The 22,126-nt window shown below is 37.2% G+C and overlaps 1 protein-coding gene across 2 annotated transcripts in view; it reads right to left on the reverse strand.

Moving 5' to 3' along the window:
* MMP16 (matrix metallopeptidase 16) overlaps positions 1-22,126 on the reverse strand; it is a 188,234-nt gene that overhangs the window by 82,977 nt on the left and 83,131 nt on the right. Inside the window, exons 2-3 of one of the 2 annotated variants that reach the window (XM_074577392.1) lie at positions 13,249-13,397; positions 3,988-4,110 (exon numbers count right to left, since the gene is read on the reverse strand). In XM_074577392.1, the coding sequence (XP_074433493.1) occupies positions 3,988-4,110; positions 13,249-13,397 (272 nt within the window). The remainder of the gene's footprint in view (positions 1-3,987; positions 4,111-13,248; positions 13,398-22,126) is intronic. The other variant, XM_074577393.1, reaches the window with a different exon arrangement.

Here is a 22,126-nt window from a genome sequence, read left to right on the forward strand (position 1 = left end):
AAATCTTGCTGCTACTTTGAATCAATAGTATTTTCTAAGTTTTTTCTTAATTCAGTTTTATCTTACTTTTCAGTGTGGCTTTTAAACACCCAAGAAAAATTGTCTTTCCATATTCCACACAATATGGATCACTCAGACCATAGAAAAAACAGTCTACTGTTAACAAGTCAGATGATAGGACTTCTCATTGCATACTGAATCTCCCAGCCAGCATTAATTCATTTAGCTGGACAGCATGAAGTTAGACATGTCCAAGTCTTTCATCTTCGGTCGGTTTTTGGAGAGCTGAAATCCAGGATGTATCCAACTTGTTGAGAAAGGAAAAAGACATTAATCTAGGGCTTGATGCAGTGTCCACTGAAGTCAAGAAAAAGATTAAATCAATTCTAGTTGGGTTGGGATGAAGCCATTGACCATCTACAGTTAAGTTTCCTCCACCAATTAAATTATTACATATTGCTGAACAATCAAATTGTTTTGTCCTTTTCTTCTTCAAGTCAGCAAAATAAAGCAGAATAGCTTTTAAGTTATTATTTTCTTTCAAATAGTTATGAGTTCCAAGGCAAAGCTCAGCTTTTTAGAGAGTATTCTCCAATTTTATTTGCAAAAGTGTTCTGCAGACTGAATAATCTGAGCAATTCACCAATGACTAACTGCTGGAGTTAAAATTATGAATAGTACACATAGAATTCTGATGAGGAGGACTTTATATTCAGTAATTCTCTGTCTAAAAAGGACATATAAGCATTTATGTTCTATTTTTACAAAGCTGATTGCTTTATTGATTCACATTGTTGCTCCTTCTTTAAAGTTACTTCCCTAGAAAAAGAGATGGTGATCGTTTTTTGAGAGAGACTCATAAGTGTCTTTGTAAACACCCCCTTAAAATATGCGTTTCATAGATTTCTTCTCTGACTCTATGTAATGTTCAGAGATTGTTATGTAACCTGATACGGTCTAAAACACTGAGGAAGAATCAAGACTATATCATTAAGACCTTTGTTATGTAACATGGATATAATTTTCATATACTCTAGATATTTGCCTTCACTCCTATACTCTTCTGGCTGGTAAAAAGGTTCAAATAATCACTTTCTGTTTCTCTCTTTGTAAGAGTCATGTTAATATACAACATAAGTACTAATAATGTTTACAAGATATACCAGGCAGAAAAGATAGATTATAATAGTAAGTCACTTTTTTGAAGCACTATCTTGAAATTTTGGGGAACTGTTTCAGCTTGAAAAATTACAAATTGAAAATATGGAAATGTAGGAAAAATATCATGTCACGTGTATCTCTTTTGATCCTCTTACCCATGATTACAGTGAAAATCCAAGAGGAAATATATTCTGAACAACATTAACTATTTTAAATTTAACAGGTGACAGGAGCAGTTCTTGGGGGGAAAAATAAGTTACAGACAGAAAATGCTAAAGTATAAGTAGGCACAGTTTAAAATGCATTTATATGTGATCTCAATTCTATTTTTCCATTAATACTGTCTTGATGTTTTGCCTGAAGTCATAATTATTTAATTTTAATAGAGCATCCGAAGATATACTCTAAGACCAAGTAGCCAGACAGATAGTAAGTGGTAAATGTAGCTTTTGGACTCTTTGAAAGGGCTCCCTGCAGCACTGCAGTTACACCTATTGGACAATGTTGTATATAAAGGAGAACTCCACATCTCCGGATTTCACAGAGTCCAACAAGAGTTTATACATTTACAGTATTATTTTAAATATTTTCTTTAAATAAGCAACAAAGAAGCAAATTTGAAAAGCTTGTCTTGCACTATTGCAATCAAAATCCTTGGCAAAAAAAAAAATAATCACCAAATATTTTAGGAAAACCCATTAACTGCTGTTAAGGTCCATGTTGTGCTCATCTGTTTGTCTCTTTTTAACATAATGGGTACGTCCACAAAATACTTTTTTTTTTGCTATTCTTTGTGCTCAGAAAAGCTGGTGAGTGCAGTCCTATGATAAGATAACTCTGATGGACATCATATTTTTTTATTGTTTATTCTGTGTTTCTGTTCTGTTGGGGGGTGAGAGGGCTTGGTTTTGGGGGTGGTTTTTTGTGGGGTTTTGTTTTTGTTTTTCTTTTCCAGAGAAGTGTAAGAGGTAGCAGACACTGAAATGAGGGAAAAAGTGCTCTTTCTTTGGAGGAATTACTAAGCTTGCTTAGCAGGCACACTTCACGCCACAAGGTTTGACTTGCCAGGAAGACGCAGAATACAGCTGGAAACCCACAGGTTATAAAGAGACTGAGAAGTGGCACTGAGAAAAATGGAGCAGACAAGTGGTGCTAGAGATAAGATCAAAAGTTTAGGCAACAAAGCAACTTAAAATGTCATTCAGTTAACTGGTATTAAGCCTGTAAGCAGGGAATTGCTGGGAAGAAAAAAGCAAGGGAGGAGAAGCATGTAAAGAATTTTATTTATCTTTTTGTTGTCCTTAGTTGCTTTGAGTTATTTTTTAATTCAGAAAGATTAATGTTATATTTTTTATTCTAATACAATTTGGGTTCTCTCCTTTAAATATCTTTTGATCTGTAATTCACTATAAAAACACGATAGGCTTATTCTCTTCAAAGCCCTGGTTGACTGGAGGTCTTGTCAAAGTGAGAGAGCGAACATTTTACAAGAGGGAAGGCAGGAGGTAAAGAATTGCTATAAATTCTTCAAAGTGAGAAAGATTACTAGATAGTTGCCACATAGTTTAATACTGTGCACCCCTGTTTGTTATTATGATTAATGCCTTGGGTGACAGTACAGAAGATATACAAGTGGTAGGATTTAGACTGTAATGAAACAGAGAGAAAATCCTGTAATGAAATAGAGACTTAGACTCTGGTACAAATCAGAGTGATAGAAAAACACACATATTTGCAGATGACTTTGGATGCCTTCTCATATGTGTGCACACACACTACATTTAAATTTTAAAATACAGATAAATGGAAAGTGCTGTAGGTGGACATTCTTATTCTAAGCAATTATGCATTACATTTACATTAACAATAAAACACTCCAGCCAATGCAACATATTAATCTCAAGGCAGTCAGATCTCTATTGCTTGTAGTTATATCAGTGTGTAATGTCTTAAAACGGAATTTTCCAATTCAGACATATTGACACAGAGCTGCTAATAAAATGATCTCTTCACTGTGGTATGAAGAACATCTATATGACCATTACAGCTTATGAACTTATAATTTAATACTTATATGGGTTCATGAATAATAGCACCAGTTAATGAATTTGAAAACTATTACAGGAATCCCAATGAGGCTGTGTAAATTTTCAAACAGGCTGTATTGGAATCCTTGGTTTGCTGACAAATTACGGATTTTATATTATATACATGACACTTTCTTTGGTTGGCAGAGCTCTAGCGAGTGCACAGTTTGCATCTAACTTTCCCTGCAAAGATCAGTTTTGACAGTAGACTCAAGAGTTATACAGATGTACACCTCCGCACATACCCCTATGCCCATCATCACGTAGGTGGGAAATGGTTGGGTCAACAACTCACCGAATTATGATCAAATTCATCTACTTAGAACAGACCTGTAGGCACCTACATTTTGCAGAGACTGACTCCTTTCAATAGCCTATTTTAAATACTTAAATTAGAGATCTGAGTTTCATTACAGCACTCCTAGTTTCAGAGCAATATTCCCTGAGAAGTTACCAAGAGGGTTAAAAGGTAAGGTTAAAAGGGTGTTAAATCAATGCTGAAAACTTCTGAGAATTTACTGGTTACTAAACGCATGCACTTTTAATCCAATAAAATAATTTGGTTCTTATGCAGCACATACATACTTATTCAAGAGGTAGCCAAATCAGAATTTTATATCACATATTAATAATAAAATTATAAAAATACTGGAAAAAAATTCAGAAATTTGTATTTACTTTAAATTAAAAGTCAGCACTACCAGTGACATTTATATACCTATATGAATATCATTGGTACCTGTAAGTGATATGTTTGTGTTGCCATTTCTGTCCGGTTAACGCGTAGCGTTTCCGACGAATGTTAAATTTGGAGCTACCTCTTGTTTGGTCAGGCACACCACATCGAGGCTTCTTCATCCAGCTGCAAGAAACAGCACCACATAGTTAAAGCAACAGGAAAGAAAAATCATAACCACTGCACCAAACTAATAAAAACATCATACTTTTTTTGAATTCACAGTATTATCAGTTTTGTGTCTACATGCAGCAATGACTAGCAAAAGGAACAGTTGCCTTGTTACCAGATGTACAGTTTGTGAATCTTCATTGCATCCCACGACACTCAGAAACCAATTGCTTTGCTGCTATTTTTCCTAGTTTTCTTTTGTTACAACCTCTGAACAAAGACTTGACAACTACACAAGTCTTTCAGTCAATAATTTATTCTGATTCATTCAAGGTAATTATGATCCGTATTACTAGCTTGCTTGCTGAAGGTGAAGTTAAAGTATATACAAAAAGATTTAGTCAAATCACTGGTTCCTAAATTATTTTTTGTATTCTGGGATCCTTCTCTTTTGTCTCATTGTCATGATATTTAAACAAGCCTCAAGTTCCTTTAATCATAGAGCCCAGCCAACTGCGAGAATTTTTTTTTTTTTAATTGAAGATACTGAAACTGCTAACTTCATGATGCTATTAAGTTCTTCTATTTTACTCTCTGTCCACACAATGAAGAGTATCTCATTGCAACTGTAAGCTCCAAGTGGAGATATTTAATTCAAGAATTCTGATTAAGAATACTTACTGCTCTGCACAAAATCAAGCTGAAAAGCTCTAAATCACAAACAAGAAAAAAGACCATTGCAGCAGCACCAGGCTTTCCACAGAAATGCTCCATTTTTACAGTAGCCTTCAATATTTCGATGTTTTCCAATATTTAAAAAATTTCAAATTCGTCAGCATTCCAAATATGTCAACATTAGGATGATATCTAATGCAAAAGCATGAGTTCAACAGCAGTATCATTGAAGTGTTTCTCACTTGTAGTGTAAGGGGTTATTTAGTTTGAGTAAAAGTGAACAAAATCAGCTGAAGTTATTATTTTATATAAGCTGAATAGATGCAGAACAATTTACCATCAGGAAGCTAGTAGGATCAAAGACATTCACTGCATAAGTAAAAGACAAATCTCCTCTGTTACTTTTCCAGTTCATTTGATTTTATTTCTATCATGCCAAATAATTACTGATGTAAAAGCTATAGTTTTCTGATGGTATTTACCACAAGAATAGTCATACCCTATATTCAGGCTTGCATGAATGAATTTCTGACCATTAAACTGGCATTTAGGCATTGTTTCATAAAAAAATATACACACAGCAGCTGTTTGTATGTATGACTGGATGACAGCAAAGTCATTTGAAATGTCATCAGAATGTAGACTTATTTTTAAAAGATATGCAGGTAACAAAAACTCAAAAAAAACAACCAGCCAAACATCTTTCATCTTTTCCAGTAGATATTCTTAGTTCAATATATGCCAAACAAAGAAAAACCTGTTGTGTTGTCCAAAAGAAAACATTGAATATTCGCAGTACAAAAGAGTAGTGTGTGTGTGTGTACAAAAAACTACACGATCTAATGAAATCATTGATTTTTCTGTTCTGTACTCAAGGAATGAGATGTGCATTCTAAGTTCTGTACCTACGAATACAAGAGAAACCATATTGCATACTGAATGAACTTTTAGAGATGGGCTAATCCAGTCAAAATCAGCCACACACATTTTCATAAATCCATGTGAAGAGGTTTAGAAGTACAACCAGATTTATAACGCTTCATAGATGCTGTAGCTACGGATATATAGCAAACTATTGTTTAAATGTATAAGTAGGAGTTCAGCTCACCAGCCTGTGGGAAAATACAAAATTTTAGTGATAGTACCAAGATGGCACTGCACTCCACTTGCACTGATAGAGACGATGGAATTGCCTGCAAAAACGTTGATGGATGATGCATCCATCAAGTAATCCGAGTGGAAAAGCCAAAACTTATGAATCTGACTGCCTGAACTGAAGACACTGAGCTCATAGTTACCTGTTTCAAATAAGAAACACAGAGTGATTTGCTCTAATTTCTGGTCAGAATAATTACAAAGTATGTGTGGCACATAAAACAGTTGATTATTATTTGTATTTGTAAGGAAGACAATCTTCTTTCCTTAATGTCTACAAAGACAATACTGCAAAATCGATAAAACTTTACCCCACCAGTATTTGCTGAAACACCCTGCAACTTTACTTCAGGCTCCTCTGTTTTTTAAAAAGAAGCATCAATTCAACAAAGTAGATGTTAGTGATTTCTGGGATGAAATGTCATTGAAAAGTTTAATTTGCTCTAATAATAAAAGAAAAAGAAGGAAAGAAGCAGATCTTTGTTACAGACCAGAGGGCAGTTCTATTCCTCTTAGTAAAATGATATGGAATTTACACTTCAGCAAAAGAGATTAGAATTGGCTCAGACCTCAGCAAACTTTTAGACATGTTGTCAACAATACTCTTCCCCAGTGCATGTTAGATTGGCATGCAGTTACCATGCATTTTAATGACAGGTTATATTTAAATTATGCTGTTAAAACTGCACGCGCACATTGCGGAAAAAGACACAGAGGTAACAAAAGATCAGTGTTCTCACCTTAAGGTGATATCACTACATCAAAAGAAAGAAGCAAGGAATAAAGCAAAAACAAATAACTATTATATTTTGTTAGAAACACTGTACAAAAACATTGGGGTCTTGTATAAAATATATAATATATCACTTATAGTTGTATTGTTTCAAGGGCAATGACTTTAAATTAATTGAATTAGGCCTCCCTACCCCCCAAAAAAACCCCCAAAGTTTAAATTATTTAGCTTAACTGATGGAGACCTATTTTAATAACAGGGTTTGCTCAGTGGCAAGCCAGGGGCAGTTAAGTGTCAATATTCCAAGTTGTGAATTTCAAAATTAATCTTCAAAGCTGTTGTTGAAATAATCTCTCACGTTATGTCAACGGTTTAATACCATCAGAGAAAATGTTAGCATAAAATGTTTTACACTTGAGACTTAATACAAAGTCAAGAACAGTAGGTAGCATGAATTCAAAATTCAACATTGTATTATCTTACTAGAACTACTGACAATCCATTTTTAGCTAAACAAAACATGGCCCAAAATAACATGTTATGAAATTCAAGCAGTCACAATTTGTTCTTGCATTGATTTTGAAGTGGTATGTACCTATCAAGAGCATTATGCTTGTATCCTTATTGGTTTGGATGGGCCGGGGATGTTCCATGTTGTCATGCTGCCTGGCCCACTAATGTTCTTACTGTTCTTCCATAAGTACCGGGACTGGGGTTCACACACAATATAAACCCCAATGTAAATCAAATGGAAGCCTTTGCACAAGTGGTTGACTAGCTTTCGGGAAATTATCTTCACGTAAAATTTAAAGAAAGATGCGATATCTGAGTTGGGCTACCACCAGATCTATCACTTCGATCTTAGCTGAGCTAAGTTTAGCAGTCAGAATTTTTAACACATTATTACATGGTTAGTATTGGAGTCAGTATTTTCTAGCACAGAAATGGGGCAAAATGTTAACAACTTCTGGCATAGAAATTTCACATCTTTTTTTTTGTAATATATTAACATTATTTTTTAAACAGTAATTATTCTCACACTGACTGGAAGACTTCTGTCAGTAGTAAACGTTAATGCTCATGACATTTGGGGATACTTAGTGTGTAATATGATCTTCTATCTGGGGGGAAGCTGAGAAATAAAACATTAATTTCTATTTTCTTCCAAATAAAGATGCTTTTAACATAATATGATCAAGGTCTTCCATGTTCTTGATTGATTTTTGGAGTTTTTTGGGGTTTTTTAATACTTGTTTTTCATTTATAAAAGGTGCATACTGGTAATGACTTTGCCTCTCTTTCATGTTTGTTTCTGAACTTGTACAAATCTTTTATGCAGCAGCCCCTAAAAATTAATATTTCATTGGTACTCAATAAAGAGGCTTAATTGTGACTAATGTACTCTATCTGTAGGCTATGTCACATCAAATTCCTCTCTTAGCTCCATTAGTTTGAATCTTGAGAAGCTATATATGTCAAGAGAATTAAAACAGTTTAGACTCACAGAAAATCTGAAAAGATTAAAATAAAAATATGCAACAAAATTGTAACGCTCTTCCAGCAGAGAAAGAGAGCTGAAACTGAACTTCTCGGAACTCAAACCCCTTGTCTAACCATATTTTGTTCTTTGGGGGTTAAGAGGAAGAATCTATTTCTGTCCCCTCACCTTCTTAAGCCTTCGGGTAAAAGTTTTGGTCCAAGGCAAAATCAAAACTTTAACAAAACCCACATTTGGTTAAACATTCCCCTCGTTTATCCCTATTCAAAACTGCTGCTTCGGCTGTATAATGTTTTTGTTGGTGTTGGGTTCTGGGGGTTTTTTTTGGCAGTGTTATAGCAAAAATGGAAAATAAAATGGAGAATTCAACGTGACTTAGTGCAACTTGGCTTAGTGGCTGGAAAAACAACAGGCAACTATTTACTAAAACTACTGAATGGCTCCCTTAAACTTCTTGTGAGGAGAGATATATGTTTTCTAAACATCTTTGCTTTTCCCTACTGTACTCTGCTATTATAAGACTTTACTGACACTCCTGTAAGTAATAGAAGCAGTCAAAGAGGGATGTAAGATACTGTATTTCTGCCCTAGTACTAACGATGATTTGCCTGCAAGGCTTCCCATTGAATGTTTACTGAGGGTACAAGATCTTATGTATAGCTTTTGTACAAAAACATTTACTAATAAAATAGACAACTGAGCTAATTTCAACACCTCAAAATTTGTTGTTCACTCTTACTCTGTGACTGACAAGTAATATATAAAAGTCAGAGATCGCACATTACATCTTAATTATGAACCTTGCAGAAAACTTGGTTAGAAGTTCATCTGAGCATTAAAATAAGCACATTTGCCATTTATTTATAAAGGATGACATAAAAATAAAATGAATGCTTTGTCACTATTGCATAGATATAGTCAGCATCCTATACACAACCATTCTACCTGTATACCAAGAAATTTGTAATATAGTCCTCTAGACTGCAAAACTTGTTTTGGAAATAAATATGTATAGCAGTTTTAAGAAAAGACAAGAAGTAGTCTTATTCTACCTAGTATGTTTGGTTTAGGGATGTGAAAGACCGGGATGACAACAGTGGGTTCATTTTCAGAAGTCTCCTTTTCAACGAATCATTGACTGTGTTTGGTAATATATAAATGAATCACAGAAAATACTGTAGCATCCCATGCAAATGTCAGACACTGTTTTCATTGGGTTTGCCATTATCATGATACTAGTATTCATAGAACCATAGAATCATACAATGGTTTGGGTTGGAAGGGACCTTAAAGATTATCTAGTTCCGACCCCCTGCCATGGGCAGGGACACCTCCCACTAGACCAGGTTGCTCAAAGCCCCATCCAGCCTGGCCTTGAACACTTCCAGGGATGGGACATCCACAGCTTCTCTGGGCAATCTGTTCAGTATCTCACCACACTCACAGTAAAGAACTTCATAAATCTAATCTAAATCTCCCCTCTTTCAGTTTAAAGCTGCTGTCCCTCATGCTATCATTTCATTCCTTGATAAAGATTCCCTCCCCACCCTTACTGTAGGCCCCCGTTAGGTACTGGAAGGCTGCAATAGGGTCTCCCCAAAGCCTTCTCTTCTCCAGGTTGAACAACTCCAACTGTCTCAGCCTGTCTTCATAGGAGAGGTGCTCCAGCCCTCTGATCATCTTCATGGCCCTCCTCTGGACTAGTTCCAACACGTCCATGTCCTCCTGATGTTAGCAGACCCAGAGATGGATGCAGTACTCCAGGTGGAGTCTCATGAGAGGAGTAGAGGGGCAGAATCACCTCCTTCAAGCTGTTGGCCATGCTTCTTTTGATGCAGCCCAGAATCAGGTTGGCTTTCTCGGCTGTGAGAACACATTGCTGGCTCATGTTGAGCTTCTCATCAACCAACACCCCCAAGTCCTTTTCCTCAGGGCTGTTCTCAATCCATTCTCCACAGAGCCTTAATTTGTGCTTGGCATTGCCCTGACCCCCGTGCAGGAACTTGCACTAGGCCTTGTTGAACATAATGAGGTTTGCACAGGCCCACCTCTCAAGCCTGTCCAGGTCCCTCCTGGGGCAGGGGCCCAGGGCATCCCTTCCCTTCAATGTGTCAACCGCTCCACACAGCTTGGTGTTGTTGGCAAACTCATCACTGGTCTCCACTTGGACATTGAGCCATTGACTGCAATTCTTTGAGTGCGACCATCTAGCTAATTCTTTATCCACGGAGTGGTCCATCTATCAAATCCATGTCTCTCCAATTTAGCAACAAGATGTTGGACGAGACAGTGTCTAATGCTTTGCACAAGTCCAGGGAGATGATGTCAGTTGCTTTTTCATTATCCACCAACGCTGTAACCGCATCGCAGAAGGCAGCCAAATTTCAGACACAATTTACCTTTAGTGAAGCCATGTTGGCTGTCACTGATCACCTCCTTATTTTCCATGTGCCTTAGTATAGTTTCCAGGAGGACCTGCTCCATGATCCTGCCAGGCACAGTTCAGATTGACTGGCCCTGATTCAGAATGTCCCTCATATTTTTTATGCCATTATAATGATGTCTCAATCTACTACTCACTTTTCCTTATCCCCAGCAATAAGCATGCATCATGCTTTTCAAGCCACTTGGGAAACAAATTAAAAAAATATAGCAGAAACAAGTGAATGGTGAGTAGTAGGGGGAAGATGAATATTGTTCATATTTATGCATACCAAAATGCACATTGAGGGATTATCTTTTTTTCAGAGCAACAAAATCCCCCAGGGGACTTTTGATGATGATGCTGCAGGACATTATTTCTCTGTTAATATCCCCAAAGTTTGTTCCTATCAAGTTACTACTATAACTTCTTTTAATTATTTGTCCTTCTGAAGACAAGAGGCACTCATAATCTCTTCTCAATACATGCTAGAGAAGCAGGTAAATCCTCATGCACAAGATGAGAACATATTGTTTTTATGAGGTTCCTGCAGTACTCTTTATTTTTAATCCCAGCATTGTATGTGATTATAAGACATTAATCACAGAGAAACAAACGGTAAACTGTCACTTATTTCTGGCCAAAAGAGAGTATATGTATTTTTTGTGTATATGAAAGGGAAAATTATTTCAAACATTTACAAAATACTGCTATAAATGAACGACTGAAAATAAAAAATTATCCTTTGTTATATAGTCATATCTCCCAAGAATATTCAGTGGTCTTAATTAATGGTAACTTGAGGCCACAGTTTAGTCTAATGAGTTTATTTGTTTTCTTAACACCAATGCAAATGTGACAAATCTTTAAGAATCAGTTCTGTTCCCAACTTGACTCAAGTTAATGCAACTCCAAATGTGTAAGCAAATGCAGAATTCATCCAGCATGAATTATTTGTATGTAAGAATTGCCATGCTTTAATATATCTTTCTCTGTAGAAGAAAATAATGCATCAAAGAGATTTGGAAGACTCAATATCCACCAGATTGTAAAATTAATGTTTTGAACTGCTGCATAGATGGATTCCTCTTACATACCAGAAGAAGTGAAGACTACCTTACTGACATGCTGGTCAACAAGCCCAATTTAGCAAACATAAACCACTTCCCTTTGCAATTAAAGTTTTGGGTTGCTTTGATTTTTTTCCACTCGCTACCTGATACTCTTAACTAAGAGATGGCCCCCGCTTTCCCTTAGGTTACCGCTTTTTATCTTCTCTGTACTGCTAACTGTGAACAGATTATTTTCCTTTTAGTGAAATATATTGCCTCTTACAAAGCTGCCACTAATGTGTCTTTAAAAGGCTACTAGTGACTGGTATAGCAGAGCTCTCCCCTCAAGGATCAATCACTGCAGCTGTATAAAGAGCCTAGTCTCTCCACCCTGCAGACTGGATCATAAACATAGTTTTGAGCGTGGCTCTCACAAGGCGTTTACTGCTATTGCACTGCATGTTCTAAGGCCCTTTAAATTCCTAAACTGAGGGATGTGTGATCAACTCACCTCCCCTTAGGGCAGCCCTAAAATCTGCTTTGCTTTATTGCTTTTCAATGCAATAATGCATGTGCCAGTGGAATAAAATGATTTTTCCAATCCTGCCTGCATTTTGGGTAGCCTCTTCCCTAAACTCCAAATGATAGAAAAATAATTTGCATCAGCTACTTTACCAAAAAAAGAATAACAACACCTCAGATTTGGTTGGGGCTGGTAAATGGCAAATGAAGGAGGATTATTTCCCCTTCCCCCAAAAAGCATTTTTGAGAGGTAGTAGAAATATATTTCAACAAAGTAAATGTTGGATATGTACTATTTTGTTATTGTTTGCTTTTCAAGCAAAGTAACTTTTTCTAAAATCATAAAATAATCTTTATTGCATTTTAAGTGGAATGAGTCCAACAAGCACTTCAAATCTTAATCCCAGATACGTTTTCTTAATTGTGTACAATTTTTTATTTTTTTTTTCATTTTCCTGGCACCTTTTAAATGTTTGCATAGAATAGAGTTGTTTGGAAGTGTCTTTTACTAGCTCTGTTTCACAAAGTTTCTCTGTGTTCAGTCTGTCAGTAAAATCAGACACTGCTGGCCTCACACATCTTCAGAATTGCAAAGGTCATGCAATACTAATCCAATTTTACTGCATATTAAAATGACCACACCTGGTCTTTTGTTACTGGAAACCATTAAATGAATGGGCCAGTGGAGCGTGCTAAATTTTTTTTCAATGAGGATAAGGAAATTTACACTGAAGATTTTCCAGTAAGAAAAGACTCTTTCACTGTGAAACACTTCGTGAATTTTTGCCAATTTTGAATAGGTTTTTCCACTTCCACATCAATAACCTTTTGGCCCTTTCTTTAGTTAACCCTAAAACATTTTCTTTACAGTCACATGCCCAAAGGCAGACAACAGGCAGGTGACTACCTGCTTCCATGAAATACAGATGATGGAAAAAAAAAGGCAAGGAGAGAAACACTTTAACTCCCCGTCTGAAGCTGCAACGCTATTTGGATATCACGGTCACCCTGCTTCATGTCTTATAAAGTTTTTCCAGTTCTATTTCACCCTGCTTGAAACAGAAAAGTCAAGAGCAGTTCAGTACTGGTTACTTACTCAATTGTGTTCCTGTCCACTTTTCCTGTCATATTAATGCCATAGAACTGCTGCATGGCAGCTATAGCTGATTGCATGGTTTCTGCAGAGCGCAACACCGACATTCGGGGGTCAGTTGGTGGAAGGTAGCCATACTTTTGTAACCATACCTGCAATGACAAGTGCAGTGGCTATTAAATAGAAATTAGAGGTAAATAAAATGCTCCCTAGTAATTAGTTTTGTACCATATATAATGAAGCTTCTAATTCACCAAGCATAAATCCTGTTAGTTTGGGGTTTGGTTTTTATTTGCAGAGAAGAAATTCTTTGGGGCTTTTGTTTCGTCTTCTTTATTAAAGATTCTGCTGGTTTAAGACTTACAGTGTTTTCTACCCAGGAGCCAGCTCTCTTTATTATCTGAAGCTGCCTGCTTCAATTATTTATTTAATGTATTTATTTATTTGAAGTTACAACTTAAGCACCTATCTCTGGCTCTAGGCACTTCAAGAAATTTTTAAAGCAGACAAAATATAAAATCCACAGTATATGCCACATATAATTGACTGTCCACAGGGTACATAATAATATTCACCACCTACAATAATAAATCCACGCTCTCACACAGTTACACTATATTGTTATCATCTCTCAAAAAATATGAAAGAGAGGGTGGGGAGATATTCAGCTTTCCGAGAAGAATATCAAACCCACATACTTATAGGCAAAGCAGGTGGCCAGGAGGTAGTGAAGTAGCAGAGTCTGTCCCCACTTACAGTAAATTCCCTGATAAGAGGATCTTCCCTTTTAAATCAAGATGGATTTAATGCCAACTGTTTATGCTCTTAATTGTGTAGAAGTGAGAGGGAGAAGGCATGGTCCAAATAACTGAAAGCTTTATGGATTAAAGCCAATATCTTAAGAACACCTGGAAAAACCCTCTGAAACATGCTGTCCTCTTGAGGCAACGTTTCATAAACAAGTAGCTGCGATTATCCTAATGTTTCTAAGCACTCTCAAAATCTACACAAAGCACAGTGTAAGATTTTTGAGGCAATGAGAGCACTGCTACATCTTTAAAAATGTCTTAGCTTCTCATCTAAAGACTGGAACTACTCACTAGAGTGAAAGGTACATATATTGCCAGTCTACAAGTTAAATTAAATTGCATTGCTGCAGCTTCCCTCTCCCCAGTAACAAAATACTTGTGACGTCATAAATCTGATCTTCTGATCTTTAAAAAACTGAATGAATATATAAACAAATAAAAAATTTATTTCACCTACCTCTTTCAAATGCATAACCTCCCAGTTCACGGATTCTGAGTCATTACATTAATGAATGCTCTCCACCCACTCTCCCCTTATAGCGTGTCGTGGGCTCTGTCTGCCTCATACAACACTTCTGGGGTTTTTATCTGTTTATACACACTGTTTACACACAACCTAACACCAAACTGTGTAGTCTGCAATCTTCAGCCTTAATTTAGCTTGCAGAGTCCACCTGATTCAGTTCCGTAGCAGGTTAACCATGCTGGTGGTGCACTCCTCTTTTACGGACCCAGTGAAGAAACTCAAGATGCTATGGTTCACTTTAATAGCACCGAACAGATATTACAGGTGAACTTTGGCTCAGCATAAATGAAAGATCAAACTGGCACTAAAAATAGGGGAAATTTTCAGTTTATGAGTTCAGATATTTCTCATTGAAACAGGTATACCTTCCCACAGTGCAGTTCAGACACAATCTCAATGTCTGTGAGCTCCACACAACAGGTAGATACAGTAGAGACAAGATTAAGACCCAGCCTGACCTCTTTCACCTTCGCACTACCTCTATATACGGGAGCTGTTCAGAATAAGAACAAAATTTTGTTTAATAGAAAGGAAGATGCTCTCATTTCAAGTAAAAATGAATTGCTACAATCAGCACCTACATCCAACTTTACATACTCCTGACTTCTTGCACATTTCAGCTTCAAAGGTGAACTTGTGAGCGCTGAGTTTGTGCTAGATTTCGGTCATCACAGAAATAATTTAGCTTACGTGTCACTCTGCACAAGAAGTCTGTTTTTCCTTCCATTGTTGGAAGACAGCTCTGAAAGGCCAGCTAGAGCTGGAAGGTTGTCAAGAGCAATGCAATATGTGGAAACAAGACTATGGAAGTAAGGAATAAGTTTGACACAGAATGGGTTGATTTCAATGTAGCATGTTGAGTCCCTCTGAATTACTATTTACAATGAATATATGTAATAACGGGGTTATCTCGAGATTCATCTTCTCAAGTCAGTGTTATTAAAACACATGCTTAGTCAGGGAAGAAAAATAATTCTGAGCAGCGTGACACTGTTGTCTAAAATGATGCCACCTTCTCGCCACCTTCTCAGCGTGAATTTGGTATGCAGACACAGAGAGAGCTTTTCATGAAGCTCTCTTTCAGGTGCTAAGGGCATAGAAAATTGCTTGGTAGGCCTGTGAGGCCACCTATCATCGCTCGAAATTATCCTTATTGTGGCATAACCGAAGGAGACAGAGGTATGTATGGGGTTACAAGTAACCAAATTTACCAGGAGCTAAACCTTCATATATCTGAATTAGAAAAGCTATAAAGAGAAAGGCAGAAAAAATAGCCTGGAGGGTACTACCCATGGGAGAAGGGGAGCAGAAAGTACAAACTGCAATCTAGTAGACTGCCACTGCAGACACAGAAAAGAAAAACAGGGGTGGCACAGAAACAGCAGAAGAGAACAGTGTAGCCTTTTCCCTTCTAAAAACTTAAATACAGGATGCCTGGTAGTCACTCCCTACCATTGAACAAAGGAAGTAGACTGCCTGGGTCTTCCCTCAGCCTTCAAAATAGCAAATAGAATACACAGCCAACATACCAGAAACTCAGATGACACTCTGAAAGCAAGTTTCCTTTTTTCAAAATTTAGACAAGTTGACCTCCAAGACTAATAACTGGTAAATGCTTGAGAGCTAGTACTAGTATTCTGTCCTTGTGAGAAAGGACCATGAAACTAGATAAAGGGACAACAAATCTGGTTCCTGTTGCATTCCTCAAATTCTTTAGTTTTCTATTAACAAATCTGGAAGGACCTTGGCTCAGTCTGCTGTATACTTGAAGTATGTCCCTCAGATTCTGTTGTACATAGTCCAAATGCTGGGAACTGTGGAGCGGAAGCTTAGCTTTACAAAGTCCAGAATATACAGGTGGGTAAAACAACAAAGAGGAAAAGAAACAGAATGATGCAGAGACAACAGGAGAACAAAGGAAAACAATTTTCTCACAGCCTTTTATTTTTGAAGTAACCTATTAAAGAAATTATGACCACAAGAATTTCCCCCTTCCCCTCTACTGAAATTAGATGTCTCTGCCTTAATGCACTTCAGCAATGACAATGCAGTGCTGGTGAGCCGTCTGTCTTGGAACTCACCTGTCTTGGAACAAGGAAATAGTGAAGTAGATCCATCTAACATGTAACGTCTGGAATGCCAACAGAGATCCTTTGCACAGACTCCAAAATCAGTGATATGTCTCATTCCTTTATACAGTTTAGGAAGACAAAATACTGGGACTTCAAGGGAAGTTTTTGGGCGGGACTTTCTTGTCCTGCAGCAAAATGAAAGCCATGGCAACCTCTCATGGTAACCACAGAAAAACACAGCTGGAAGACAATGGGTTCCACCACTTCCCGCTCTACTACAGTTCTTTACTATCCTACCACTGTGAAGTTTGCCTTAGAGTTGAATCTCCCTTACTATATTTTAAGCCTGTAACTTCTCATTTTACCTGCAATGGGTGAGAGGAACTGATTACTCCTTTACCCTCTGCAGCACCCATTTATGTAGTTGAACTCTTATGTCAGCCACTCTTTCTGATCTTTTGAAAATAAACTAAAGAAACCTCCTTTGGTTAACCTTATTTCGTTGTTAATTGTTAATTGTTAATTCCACATTAACCTCCAGGAAACTAGAAGCTAAAATCTATCTTTACTAAGCATCAGGTTGCACTAGAGTTGTATGTTAGTTCCCATTATTAGCCTACTAACAAACACTGGAGTTTAGCTGAAGTGTTAGGAAAAAATTCAGAAGAACGTGGACAATCAAATACTCCATTGTGAAAAAAAATCAAACAAAAAAAACCCAAAAACCAAACACCAAAACAAAACCCAGGAATAAAATTATCCTAAAAATATTTTTTCCCACTAAGTGAATATCAAGGCTTATGTCCCATTTATCTATACATCTATCTATAAAATGCTTTATTCACACCTTTTCCACCAGAAAAAATCCTTCACTATAATTCCACTTTCTCTTTTCATAATTGTAAGGAAAAAGATAAACAGAATTATTTGGTGATGAAAGCTGTAGAGATGCTAGGAGTTTGTTGGGGACCTGGCACTTTTGCAGGAGTCCAAGGAACCTGTAAGTGCGTGCTCCGCACATGAGCTGTATCACCTTCCAGATTTTGGATCTTATTGAGTAGATGCCTAAGGTTTGGGATGGGGCAGGGGGGTTCTGCCATGATGAAAAAATCTTTTCATTTTAGTTTGTGACTGCTACTAATGCTATGCTATATGGATCATCTGGATATGGAATACCTGTTTCTTTGTCACATGGCTGTACGTTTGTCTACTTTAAAGGATAAAGCATTGGCTTAAGGTGTGTTAAATACACCAATGGATGTCAATCATTCAGATCTTTGCTAGTTTGGGAAGAAAGAGTGCTCTCAAAAACAGTATGTCGATACCAAACTGTTATTAAGAACAAAGGAAACCCATACATCATCATTAAAGGTTAAGTAAGAATATTAGGAAGATAATTGGAGTTTCAGAGAGCTTACTGATTTCTAAGGTAGAAGAGAACTTACCAACAAATTATTAATGTTCCTCGAAAACAGTACATAGTATAAGCTACAGTACCATTATGTTCTATGAATGTGAAAGCTTAGTAAATCAAACAGCCTAATAAAGCACTGATCAAAACAATTTCATAAACACCTTCAGTAGTACAGCTGCATATCATTAGTATTCATGTATTCTTGTTCCTTTTTTAGATTTTATCATGCAAACAAAATTCCTATCTGTACTGAGTAAAACTGTGAGATTTCATAATTTCAAAATATTTTGACTTGTGTTTTTTAATATGCTTCCACCAAAGACAGTGTAAGTGAAATGATTTAAAATGTCTGAGTAATTCAGATTTATATTTTTAAAAAGCATACATTTAAGAATCTAACTTACACTGATCACCACAGGATTTAGCAGTTCAAGTGCTGATGTCATTGTGAAAAGAGATTGAGGCTTTTACTATGGTATGGATAAATAACCTAACTCCAAAATTACTATACATATGACCAGGTAATTTCTCCATTTAGGTCAATTAATCATGGCTAATGGTGTGTTTTAATTACAGACCTCACTATTGCACCTAATACTGACTTTTCAGTGTCAATTTGATAGCCAGATAGACAGTGATAGGCAAAAGTGTTTACACAGAGCATTATAGGGAATTTTCTGCTGGTTTTCCTACGTCATATCTCTAATGCCACCAGTTCCTCATTGGTGGTGTTTTCTCTTTTTAACAGAAGACATGGGTGTGAATTTACAGAATGGGTATATTGTGTATGGTACCTGCCTAGTGATAAAAAAAACAAACCCATATAACAAGAGAGTCTAACCTAGTCTATCAGAAATGTTTATAGAATGACAATAAGAATTACTATAGATAATATAATAGACTAATGGTTATAATCGGTTTGCTACCTACCCTTAACAGATAAAAAAGTGCCTGCATATTCACAATATATTGGTCTGGGATGGCTTGAAGCTAACAAACAAATACACTTATTGGAAATTGCATGGCAGGGTGGAAAAGTTCTTAAATAGAAAGAATCATCTTTAGACCAAGCAACTATCTTGTTTGTCACTGTGAACATGCCAAAAAGAAAAGGTCAGCGTACCAACTTGCAAAATTCAGTTCTCCAATGACCCAAACTAGAAAGTTACCGACTTATTTTCTTGTGAATTACTATGACCACTCCCCAAAAAACCAATTTAGATGCGGTATTGGCATAGACACATGAATGATGGTAATCTTTATTGTGGAGTATAGAATTTGCAACAAGGACTTAATAATTCAGAAAAGTCTGTGGGATATCTAGGTTGCAGATTGCACTACAGTAAATGCTTAAATGCAGTACTAGAAGTAGCAGAGTTGAGCTCACGGTGGGCCAAAGAAGAGGATAAATTAGGCCTCATTGAGTTCAGCGTTGCTGCAGCTAGATAGTTAAAAATTAGTTGAGGCATCTCCACTGTTCTAGTATGTATTTTTTGCTTATAGTTTTTTATGAGTTCTGGCTGTAAAATGGATGTGAAACTGGGAATTCATATTATGTAAGTCTCGGATACTACAAAACCAGACTTACCAATACACAATCTTGTAGGTCTCTTCCTATATGAAGTCAGGAGAGAGTGGACAGAGTCTAGAATTTCCCCACACAACAAGCGTATGTTGACTGAGATAATTTTAAAAGGGAGCTCCTGCTCCCAGTGAGAGAGAACTCCATTGGAAGAACCCAGAATGCAGCCCAAGGCCACAAGCTCTGCCTGGTTAGTGATTTAAACCAAACTCGGAGTCCAAGGAGTGGCAAAAGTAAAAAGGCCAAATATATTCAAAACTGTTTGCTGATTTCCTCTCATTTATAATTCAAGTTTAGTTTAAATATTCTAAATCCTTTGCCTTACTGCCACACTTGTGCATGGAAAAAACAATGTAGCTTGAGAGCAGCAGGAGTGGAAGGTGTAAAAGAGCAGCCAGGAGCACCAGGACAGAGCCATTTGCAGATCCCAGGCAGGTGGGGTCCTACCGAGAAGTGGCAGATGTGGGATCTGCATGTAACGCAGTGCTTGAGAGACTCTGAAATACACTTGGAAGAGGGATCAGATACTACCCAGCTCCAAAGGCAGGAGTTATCCTTCTGCTGAGTGTCTGTAGTGAGAGTGGGTTAGTGTTATAAAAACTATGAAACAAATCCTTGCCCTGGAAAGAAACTCTTTGTACCTTGATCATTCCCTGTAACAGTACACACATTTATAACTGACTGCAGAATGTGGACTTTATTCATTCGTTGCTCAGGGAAATTTTCTCCAGTCACTAATAGAAATCTCTGGAGAAGTCTGGCAAGGACGCAGACCAGTGGAAACACTTCCACAAATAAAACTAACAGTTCTAGTGGATGTAAACACTCATTCATATAGCAGAGGTTAGGGGGGAAACTGTTCTTACATCTCACTAGAATTTCTATAGCTTCTAGAAAAATATGAAGTGCTCTGCAGGGATAAGGATACCGTGTTGAATAATCTGGCTTTATAAGTCATGACTGCTTCCGGGGGGGGGAAAAAAAAAAAAAAGAAACTTCTAGGGCCATGAAGATGATTAAGAGATTGGAGCATTTCTCCTTTGAGGAAAGACTGAGAGATCTGTGACTGTTCAGCCTGGAAAAGAGAAGGCTCAGGGGGATCTTATCTATGTGTACAAATGTGTGAAGGGAGGGAGTAGAGAAGATGGAGCCAGGCTCTCCTCAGAAGTGCCCAGTGACAGGACCAGAGGAAATGGGCACAAACTGAAACACAGGAGGTTCCCTCTCAGCATAAGGAGACACTTTTTCACTGTGAAGATGGTCAAACACTAGCACAGGTTGCCCAAGGATGTCATGGAGTCGCCATTCTTGAGATATTCAAAAGCCATCTGGACAGGGTCCTGGGTAGCCTGCTCTAGGTGACCCTGACCCTGCTTGAGCAGAGGTTTGGATCAGATGACCTCCAAAGGTCCCTTCCAACCTCGACCATTTTGTGGGATTCTGTGATTCTAAAATGAAGTTCTCAAAACTAATATCCTGAAGACTTGTAGAATCCTGCTTATATTGGCTTAAACCATGGAAAAGTCCCTGAGGGATTAGAAATCCAGGTAAGTCACTACTGGTATTTTTATAGGTTTTTTTCCCCCAAGGTCTGTTGTAATAATTACTCTAAAATTACTCCAGAGTAATTCTCATATGGTCGAACAAAACAAAAGTTTTGGAGATAACAATCTATCCAGGAGAGCATTCGAAGATTACAGAAAAATAGTCCTCATGTTTAAAGATGAAAATAAGTCCCAGGAAGTTAATTCTTCACAGAGCTCTCTTTCTACAATACCTATTCAATAATACCTTTTGTTTACGAATCCCAAACTAAGGAAGACTTTGGGTGCAATTTTGTAACTTCTTGCCTGAGAGCTAAGCAGTCTGGCTTCTTGTATACATTTTGCCAGAACTGTGGTCTACTTCTTTGACAACCATCATCTTGTGGCATATGGAGATTGCCCACAAGATTCCATAATCTCCAGTCCCTATTAGACTCATTTTATTTCTCAAACCTTTTACTTTTTCTGCCTCCTTCCCTCTCTATGTATCTTCTGAGAGGTTACTCATGTTCCTACCTGGAACATCCTTGATCTTTGCTGGGTTCAGATTTTTCTTTTTCTTTTACTGTTTTCTATGGCTTGTTATATGTAACTGTGGAGTCCTTTGAGATGCCAGGACACTACTGTCCAGATCAAGGTGATTGGCATATATCAAAAACAATGATGGAGCTGGAGTCAGAATAATCCTGGTTGAACCACGGGCCCTTTAGATGTTCCCAGGAAAATCAGCTGGCTTTTGTGGTAGCAAAAATAAGAATGAGTGATGCTTCTGAACTTATCTCAGCACAGCATTGCAAGAATCCAGACAAGGTTGGAACATATAAAACGCTATATAAAGGCAACTGTCATTTGGTGATGTATCAAGGATGGCAAGGGTTCAAAGTGATTCCTTCATCACACTCCAGAAGATTACCCCACATTGCCATTGCCTTGG

The sequence above is a fragment of the Larus michahellis genome, chromosome 2 (genome assembly GCF_964199755.1).
Source record: "Larus michahellis chromosome 2, bLarMic1.1, whole genome shotgun sequence".
Lineage (NCBI taxonomy): Eukaryota > Metazoa > Chordata > Aves > Charadriiformes > Laridae > Larus > Larus michahellis.